The 10,846-nt window shown below is 35.5% G+C and overlaps 1 protein-coding gene across 1 annotated transcript in view; it reads right to left on the bottom strand.

The window, feature by feature from the left end:
• Positions 1-104: 104 nt before the first annotated feature.
• LOC106107774 overlaps positions 105-10,846 on the bottom strand; it is a 52,223-nt gene continuing 41,481 nt past the window's right edge. Inside the window, exons 3-4 of the mRNA XM_013288776.1 lie at positions 1,441-1,605; positions 105-317 (exon numbers count right to left, since the gene is read on the bottom strand). Coding sequence (XP_013144230.1) covers positions 105-317; positions 1,441-1,605 — 378 coding nt within the window. The remainder of the gene's footprint in view (positions 318-1,440; positions 1,606-10,846) is intronic.

The raw sequence follows: 10,846 nt of genomic DNA, 5'->3' as shown, positions 1-10,846 counted from the left end.
CACGCAATCCATCCATCTCTTTCTAGGTCTACCTCTACCGATGTACTCCTCCAAACTCATAACTAAACATTAAAAACGTACATTAATTTTACAATTTTACTACATCAGGATGTAGTATCAACGTTATACGTACCACTGTTAACAGCGGTGACGACAAGGCGCAACTTTTCGGTATGCTGGTAGGGCGTGGTGGGAGGGTTCCACACGATCTTGATTTTGGGCGGCAGCAGCTTGGTGCCCGCTTTGGCCGCCACCTGCGCAGCGTTCCCGCCGCAAAGCGACAGCCGCCATATTGGATTCTTAGCGTCCACGATGTACTATAAAACATAATAAATGTCATTATATTGAAACAATAGCATGTCATCACTTTTATTATTTTCGGAAAAAATAAGGAGACCATTATTTTGTACGGATATTTATATGGAAATCCACAGTTACAGGAAAATTACCAATGGCGCCAATGTTTACAAGTAACAATTAATTATAATTTTTGCAAGAATATCCCGTCGGGAACGACTTATGCCATTTAACTTCAATTAACCCTTGCTCTCATAAAACTCAATTAGCCGATGCTACTGGTCGAACACAAGTGGCTATCGTCTTACAATAAAAAGAAAAAAGTCAAACTTAAAGACAAAAGACGACTAATTTTAAATGCAACACAACGCGTACGCACGCCTGAAACTAAACTATCGCATAACTGTTTAGACTCGCTTTGATTATTATGACCTTAGGTGCGTAAACTACTCCATTTTTAGTTGTGCAACTAAACAGTTGAATATGCTGCAAAAGAATCGACAATCGCACAATAGTCGTGCGATTGTTTAGTCAAAATGTGCGCCTGATTCTTATTTTATTCACTATTATGTATGTAACCGCTGGAATTTACTGCGGTTTCGTTCCGCGCATAGTAACACAAGTGATTACATACTTCCCTTTACTAATCACAACTATGGCTTACGTGATCGTTTTGTTCTCTGGTTTAGTTTATTTTATGGTTTCCCAACATCCTAAATATCTATATTTATAGAGCATCTATACTTATGTTATAAAGAGGAAAGATTTGTATTTTTGTATACTTTGAAATAACTCAAAAACTACTTAGTCTGTTTGAAAAATACTTTTACCGTTAGAAAGGTAATTTATCTGTAAGTATCATAAGATATATTTTTATTACTTTTTATTTCACGCGGCTGAATTCGCGAGAAACAGCTAGTAAGCAATATACAGTATACTGGTGACGTCCAACATCGGTGGCTCGGATAGAACTAACTTGCTGGCATGCCATGACAGTAGACAACAGTCTTACCATATACACTAACATGTAATTAGTTACCTTAAAAAAGATCTTTGTATTTGAACACGAGATTGTAATGTTTTATGGCTGGTGTAAAGATCAGTGACGTAATTAGTCTGAAAGAGTGGTTAAGCGATACTTACAATGAGCATCTTGCAGGCATCGGTGTTGTTGGCGTGGGCAAGTGGCGCAGCGCCATCAGTAGCCGTGTCTTGCGCGTGTGCCGGACTGCGGGCGCTCCACTTACGCGCCGGCGCCGCACCTTCGCGCAAATCCGTCAGACCACGCTCCCATTCAACTAGCGATTCCTGGAAATGTAAGAATCTAAATCAGTAACAAATTAACTATTTAAAACTAGTTATAGCATCTTCATCGATCCAATTGAATAATTGGATTGGCACAAATGCAGTATCGAACATTTTTTCCATTACAGTTTTGTTCTGAGTTTTATATTCGCATACAAATACAATACGGTCTTTATAGTCTCGGAGATGCAAAAATTTTATTATAGGTAGTAGTAAATAAGTTTTAAATTGGTTGTAACCTTTTGGGTGTATCAAACCAAAACGACGTAATGACGTCGTGACGTAAAAACAACATCTAAGTCCTTTATGGTTGTTGATTGGAACACCTGAACAATCAGTCAACATGAGTCAAGCTCAAACGACTTAATTTGACTATTGTTATTGTAATATTAAAATCAATAGAAATAAATACAAGCTACACAAATTGAGCATAAAAAATAATGCTTTTCTAAAGAAAATCTTTGTTATAAAGTTGACATATACAATAGACCGTAATTTTGTTTTTAAATTTTAAACATGTTCTGTACATATTTGTATAATTATTGACGATTTACGTGAGAAACCAATAGTTACTGCGTATTTTTTATTTTGCTGACATTAAGTCGAACATGCAGCATGCTTATCACGTACGCATATTGTTATTTTTATTCGCAGCTTCGTGTTACCGATAGATTGTTAACTTTGTCAATTTATTATCGGACTATATAAAAAAGTTCAATTATAAAGTGACGAAATTTAAAATCTTCCCGTAACAGTAAACGTAGAGCAAAAATATTCTTCTCAAATTGATTTTGTAGTCATCACTGGTATTTTAATATGTCTTTGATAATCTGTACAGGAAACAATGTTGCCAGTTTTTATGTGGCCGACGTGTTATATATAAATATTCAGGATTCGCCATATAAACCCTGCTGGTATTGTTCGAAGTTCTTCGTGTTGTCAGTGGTTTATAATTTTATATTGTAACAATGTTCGATACGGAATTAATTAAATAACAATACTTCTTGTATCTAACGCTGGGTATCTATACTAATATTATAAAGAAAAAAGATTTGTATTTCTGTTTGAGAGTAACATAGGCTTATATTCTTAACTGAATTATTTTTTAATAGCGCAAAGCCGCGAACAAAAACTAATCGGTTATAAATATTATTAACTGAATATTGTCCATCCCTACAATGTTATTTTAAACTGTTTTCATTGTTTTATTTGTAAAGGACGATAAAGAAATTGGTCTAAATTTCAAAGCCCGTTTGTTTTCAGTTCGGCATCTCTGGTATATTTTAAACAAATTTTAAAAATCAGCATCTCGAAGTATTGTGATGTTTCCTATTGATATTCTTTATGTAAGGTAACAAAAGATTATTGAATACAAAGCAGATAAATCTTATTACGGAAGACGACACGTGTTGAATAATTTTGTATTTATATTCCGCACGCAGCTGAAGCTCAAAATGTACCGATAGTTTGCAAATTTATTATTGTTTAAAAATAAAAATTGCGTAAAACAGTCATACAAAGGAATATGATACATGTTCATATTGTTAAGAAATCGGTACCGCGCCAGAGTAGCGCAACACTAGATCATTGATATACACGTCCCATCCCTATGACATCTATCAATGTCAAACTAAAGTATTAGGGATATGCGCGCTATAGCGGGAATCGGTAGATTGAGTGTCAAAGTATAACTACGCTGTTACCAACTATATTATTTTCTAAAAATGTAAACCTTAAGACTATATTAACGATTGTTCCTCCCCCAACTAGATCTAGCCTATTCCATTGACTAACGTACGTAATGCACTGTCATCATAAATGTTTGGGAATAGCGAGCCTATTAAGAAATCATTTCAATCCGAATACGTTACGAAAATCCAGTAAGCAACATCATCTGAATTTAACAATGCGATATTGTTTAATTGCGAAGTAGACGAAACAAAGAGCGATTGCGTTTGCTGGTTGCGTCAAGTGCGAACTGCGAATATTGCACCGTATTGTGTGCAAGAACTGTTTTACATGCGTATGATAAGGCGAGAAAATGAACTTAAAAGAATCAATGATTCATTTTATTCTACGGATTCCTGAAGAGATAAAAAAAATCTCATTAAAATTTCACCTTATTCTTTCCAATTACGCAGTCATTGAGCACTTGTAATTAATTTAAAAGTATAATAAAAAAGAAAAAGCCAAACAGTTCCTCATAAAACCAAGAAAATCGTGCTAACAAGCGTCGTAAGGGGGATTTCCTTATGACCAGGCTGATAGCTAGCATTGTCTTGTCACGCGGTTCCGCTCGACCTTGTTCTAACTGCGTTCATTCGTTTCACAGACAATTGAATAAAGCTTAATTATCTAGAGCTATTCCCTTCCTTCCTTCCTGTGTTCCTAAATGATTTGCAAACATGAAGTAGACCGCAGCATACTCTAAAGGTACAAACAAGTACAAGGTTTATAAAATTGTTATCGCTTGGTTAATCGAAATACTATCCTTCCGCTGCTTAAAAAAATATGATAAAAATTGTAATAACATGACTTTGTACAGTTAGCTTGTTGGTTTCAAAAACATGTATTCGCGTGTATACGTATGCTTCTAGCCCTAATTACATTGTATTGAAAGAAAAGTACGTACATGGAAATCGAATGTCTAGTTTTTTTTTTATATAACATAAGGTGGCAAACGAGCAAACGGCCACCTGTATCCACCGAAATGGAAAGCGACCGCTGCCCATAAATATCCGCAATTGCAGATACGTTGCCTACTCTTAATTGAGGGAGGAGGAGACGCACATAAAGAAGACATTTTATCTTTCTATGCATCTTCTCCGTCGTCAAATCCACTTTTTCTTCCCAACCTTCCCTCTTAAGAAAAGGGTGGAAACGAAAGGGACCAAAATTAGGCCTCTGGCACCACACTCATCAGACGAAACGCGGAATTGATTCCATCTCACGCCTGTTTTCTGTATGGTCGTGGTATAGCACCGGGCGAGTCGGCCCATTCGTGCGAAGATGTTAAAGCGGCTTTACCACTGTAAAAAGTTTCTAGTTTCTAGTTTTGTAACATATATGCAGCTAACTGTATAGAAATATAGTGTTTAGATCAAGACCGACTTCACAATTGATAGAATAGTGCCAATTTAACGTCAATCAGTCCCTTATACTGCGAAAGGTATCTAGGCTAAGGATCAAGTCTCCAAGGCGAGTTGCCAAGGTTCCACATAATCTGAACGTATATACGACCTTGCGCAATTCAATACAGAACCACCTCGTTACAATTGAATTTTAAAATACTACAATATGAGGGACATTATCTACAATTACTTTAATATGTGGAAAATTATTTTCTCAATGGATAAAGGTTTACACAGTAATAAGACCAAGTTAAAGAAAACTGAAGGATATTTTTTAAATTGTAAAACACAGTCAAATGTTGAATTTTTCTTTTGTATTTCAGATGATTATCAAAGGTTAATAATACTAAAATGTAATTACGCATAAACAGACAACAGTCTTCTATTTAAATTATGAAGATTGAATGCACTATTGGTGCTCATTATCGTGTTTTCATGTTTCTAGCTTCAGAAAATTATTGTGTTTACTCTTATAAAAATATCGAGGACAATCCTTAGAATGTAAAAAGTTTAGTCACTCTAACATCACGGTCCGACCTAAATGCAACAACTACAATGTACGTTATGTCTGTGTGTCGTCTTTTGTCATCTAGAAGATGCTTTTAGTATTTACCGTATTGAATATTCACTATTCATCAAGTCTTGCTCAAGACTTGTTAATCCAAAACAAAACAGACTCTCTGTAGCAACATTTTTTAATGAATTACGCCTTTTTATTTCTTCCTTTCTGTTCTGTCTCGTGACGGTTTAGTCGTCATTCTTAAAATTTAAGGTTATGTTTTTATTTCATTTTTATGTTGCCATTACTTATATTAAATGAAATCGACCATGAAAATCTATACTAGTATTGTAAAAAGGAAATATTTGTGTTTTTCTATTTTTGTATGTATTGAAATAACTCAAAAACTACTGGGCCGATTTACAAAATTCTTTCACCATAAAAAAAACTACGTTATCATTGAGTTGCATATGCTGTTTTTTTTATTATTTTTTAATTTCACGCGAGCAAAGACGAGAGCAACAGCTAGTACTAAAATAAAAACAAAAATTTGTATGCATAGATGTTTTAACGTAACTCTAAGGCCTAACGAATGTCGTTGAATAGCACAAATGTAGAACGTAGTCTGGAAGAACACAAGACAACTAAGTTTTTTTCCGCATTGACGTACTCGCGGGCAACAGCTAGTGATCTATACTATTATATGCATTCCCAGGCCGGTTGTAAAACAGGAAGGTTAACACCATAGAATCTCAGCTTGTTATATTTCAGACATAGTTTTCTCAGTAGAATATACATAATATTTTACACTGATAATTGAATTATCTATCATTCTAAGATTCTTAATTAATTGTAGATAGTTATGTGATTATAGCTGCTAATAACTTAAGAGGGCCGGTTTTAGGTTAGGTTACCCTTAGCTGCAAAATCTTACGAAAAAAGCATAAACGGGCGCCCATTTTTGTCGCCTGTGGCGCTTAATGTCCGGCGCCCTGGACTGTCGCCCCACCTCTATTTTTTCTAACACCACGTCTTAATCCTAATAGGAAGCCTCAAAGGACATCCGGCCAAGTGGTAATGGGAGTATAATAACAACTCGACTATTGTCGTCAACGTCTTCGTTGGACTTCAAAGAAAAGTCAGTAAATATCAAATTATCTGCTTTTTTAATTTAAGAATACGTGAACATGTTAACAATCTTTATGTAACAGTTTATCTTTAGCCCGGATCTGTTTCCGTGTCCGTACACTAATTGTGTCATTGCAAGCCGCATGTCACGAGCCAGTCATAAACGTGTCACGTCGAACGTTTATAACCTTAGTCTAGATTTCTATAGGCTTAAAACATAGTTATAGTCATTACGTTTACAACATAGGTTATACTGTGATTCTATATGTTGAGCTGTAACGTAGCCAATAAAATTTTATTAAAAAGTTCATATATTACCAATATTGATTTACAATAACTGTTACATTTGCTAGCGTTATATTAACACTAGCTTTCGCCGGCGACTCCGTCCGCGTGGTATTAAAAAACACAAAAGTCAATAGTCTATGTGTTCTTCCAGACTATCCTCTACATCTATACCAAATTTCATTAAAATCCGTTGAGCCGTTTAGGCTACACACTCTAACAAACATCCATTTGCATTTATAATATTAGTGTGATTAAGAAAGAAAAAATTAATCTTCCAGTAGAAAAAACTGAAGAAAATTGACGTTGCCTTCCTTTCACTATCTTAATTAAAGGATAAAACGATAGAAATACCGGATCTCTAGGTCTAAAATAATTATTAGTAAATATCCGTAAGGAAAAGGCGTTGTCTATTATTACTGTCAATCAACACTGCCTCAATCTACTAATCCTTGGCAAAAAAAACCTTTACTGTCAATAAATAAAAAAATAAAAATAAAGACTTTTATTGTTGTCACAAAAACAGGTTCTTGTGAGCTAAATAAAAAAAAAGTTAAATCGACAACAATGGGCTGCAGGCTCAGCGTGGACCGCATGACCTAAGCCATGCGGAGCTGGTTTTCAGCCTGTCCCGAAGGACAATACATGACCAAATTATTCATTACATATTACAACATCAGAAACAAAACACAGCTACATACTACCAAATATTTGGGAAAACACGTGAAGCCAATACATACACTTTTGTCAATTTTATCTGAACATTTCGACGCTTCAGTTATAACCAATTGTCAGAGACCTTATTTTAGTAGCTTTCCCTTTCCACACTTATAATGGGATAGGAAGGAAAGATGGATTTAATAGTGGAAGACATGCTTAGAATGGGGAACATTCCTCTTTTAGTGCGTCTCTTCCTCTGTCAATTAAGGACAGGCAACGCATTTGCAATTGCGAATGTCTATTGGCAAAGGTCGCGTCAACTATCTGGCGAATTCAGGTGTCCGGTCATTCATTTGCAACCCTATATAAAAAAAGACTATTTAAACTGTATGTTAGGGCGCTTCATCTAGTTAACAGTGGTAGTGCTCGCTTTAACATCTTAGCACGAATGGGCCGGCACGCCCGGCGTTATACCACGATCACACAGAAGACAGGAGTGAAATGGAACCAATACCGTGTTTCGTCTGATGAGTACGGTGCCGGAGGCCTAATGTAAGTCCCTTTCTCTTTACCACCCTTTTGTTATGAGAGGATGGGAAGGGGAAGTGGATTTGACGATGGAGGAGATGCATAGGAAGAGGAAATATCCTCTTTAAGTGCGTCTCCTCCGTGGGATAAGCGTAGGCAACGCATCTGCAATTGCAGATGTCTATGGGCAGCGGTCGCTTCGCCATTTTGGCGGATTCAGATGGCCGCTTGCTCGTTTGCCATCAAATGTTATAAAAAGAATCCTTATTTAAAAAAGCTAATCATATAAAATGCCTGCGTTGAAAATTAGAACGTATTTATGCATTGAAAGCAATATTTATTACGGAAATAAATCATGCACGCTCCGATCGCTTTGCCGTGACCTCAGATTAGTTGTGAATAATGTAATTATGATGTTTTCTAGCTGAATTGCTTGACTGCGTTCTACTTGCTGAGTAATACTTAGTTATTTTAATATGTCTTGAAAAGGTGTAATTTTTAAGGTAACATTTTCTATTACAAAAGCGTTTTTCTGCCACAAAAGGCTTTTACAGAATATCACGGCTAATTGGTACACTGTAATAAGCACATAGCTGAGTAAAGGCTTTATCCATTCAGCTTAGCAAACTTAGTTAAAAAAAAATCATAACTTTTATGTTTAATAATGTGTATGTATTTTTTTTTTGCTTGTAACATGTTTTTTTCTCCATTATTATTTATGTCAACTGTGTAATTAAATGTATGATGTTTGTCTTCTGAAGAGATTAAATGACTTTATTGTAATTATTATTTAATTTTAATACGGGCACCGAGTCGATTGGATGTCAGGTCAGGACAGTACTTCATAGTTGGAAAGAAAAGAAATAAAAGAGGTAAAAGGAATCTTAGAAAATAGGAAAGATAAAAACGGAACAAAATCGAGATTTATTCCATTACTTTGCTCATCGGAAAATTCATTGCTAAAGACTTCAATACAAAGCATATTAATTGTAAAAATATTGTAATAATTAATTTAATTTTTACAACGCCAGTTGTAATGACGCAATGACAATCCGGTTCCATACGTAATACGTACGGTAAGGTTATCACTGAGAACGTTTCCATTCGATTCTAGATTGCAAGTTGTGTTCAACGGAAGAAAACAAGAATGCATTTTAAGGTCAGTTTCCACTACACAGAATAACGCCTACTCCCCACATTCAGTTTTAACTCTGTACAGTTACAACTGAACGTGTGTATCGGTCTTAATCAATACTTGCAATTGCTTGTAAGTAAACATCTGCTAGTGTGCATTTAACCTTGTTTAAGGAAAGGTGGTCAATTTGACGGCAGGTGTAAAAGAAATACGATATTGTATGAAATAAACTTTTATACTTAAATGTATGTAAGTCGGCAGGTAAGGGGGCAGTGGCATCAATCTAATGACTAGTATACAATTTTATCATTTTCTCATTATAATCACGAAATTCAATAGCAAGGTATTAGCCATATGCCATTTGGCCTTATTCTTGAATATGTAAATGTATATTTAGTTACATTAATTGTGGCAAAGCATAACTTAGTAAGTTATAAAAAAGTAACATTGGAAGTATTGTAAATACGAAAAAAAAATATTCGTTCTTAGTCTCTTATACAAAAATCAACCAAAATCGAGCAATAACCCTCTTTAGGGTATAATTAAAATGTATTTAACGTAAGCGACGATTACGGGCATCCGGTACATCGCTCTTATATACGATTTCTTAGAACTGCATTAAAGTTAATCTGCGAACCGGTCGTGTGGTTTTCTCTCGGGCTATATGCAAGCTGTTAGACCAGTCGTGCTAAAAATAAGCCGCACACCAGTCCCGTCATTGTTGACTGACGGGTCACGTGATTTGACCATTTGAGAATAGGGCTGTCTCATCTTCGAATCCGTAGCCCATTTTGACAGGGTTAGGCCAAGTACAGACTAATAATCTAGTAGCCAAAGTACACTTTACTACCGAAAATACATTACTACTGTTGCAGTATAGTACAGAGGTAATTAGTGTCTACGTGTACTACACTACTAAAATGAGAAGTCTGATTAGTAACAACATTTTTGTAAATAAATAAAGCTACCTAGTGTGAACTAGGCATTAGTATCATATACCCCTATGTATCGATGATATACTCAAGGCCTGTTCCACCGAATTGTCTTATAACAATCTAACATGTAAAATATGTAATGGAAATATCGGATTTTGTTACCTTATCTGACAGTGATGTCACTTTTAAGCGAGCCTCCAACCAGTGGTGGGACTAATAAATATAAAGGCTTTTGGAAACTAACAATCCTCTCGTGACTTATTGCAATAAACTACTGCAAATTATAAGGCGTGGCACGTGACTTCAAGACACGTGGGCAATATTCGTTAGGAATACGTAATCTATACTATTATAATAAAGCGTAAACACACACTTCTTTGTTGCCTAAGATGTCAGCAACTACAGCATGTTTTTGAATAATTCTTTTTTTTAATAAAAAGCCCTACACTTACGTCACGCTTTAGGCTATATATTTTTACGCCATTAAACCCAGGGGGAAATATTTTGGATAAAAATCCTAATGTGGGAAAGAGACCATAAGTTGCTGCCAACATCAGGGAATCAAGGTTGCACTGGTTTGTCATTGTCATGTCATTTTGACATATGCAATTGATAATTTGACACATATAAACTACGAAATAAAATTTTCATAATTTTATACGGATGAAGTCGCAGGGGAACAGCTAGTTATAAGATACAAGCACAAATCCTGACTACTAATAAAGGTGCAACTCGTTGATGCGGTCAATGTATGGAAATTGTTAGACAGTGAATCATCTTAATAGAATTGTAGGAGTAAACAAGCTTCATATTGTTAGGAATAAAATTAGTACCGTGCTATAGAATTGGCGGAACTCTAGATTATCGGCATAAACGGCACGTCCCTAGCTGACAGCTGTCAATGTCACTAGAAGTATGGATAGATTTGGCGCGCATCCTAAGT

The sequence above is a fragment of the Papilio polytes genome, unplaced genomic scaffold (genome assembly GCF_000836215.1).
Source record: "Papilio polytes unplaced genomic scaffold, Ppol_1.0 DF821845.1, whole genome shotgun sequence".
Classification (NCBI taxonomy): domain Eukaryota; kingdom Metazoa; phylum Arthropoda; class Insecta; order Lepidoptera; family Papilionidae; genus Papilio; species Papilio polytes.
This window is presented reverse-complemented; position numbering and strand designations above follow the sequence as displayed.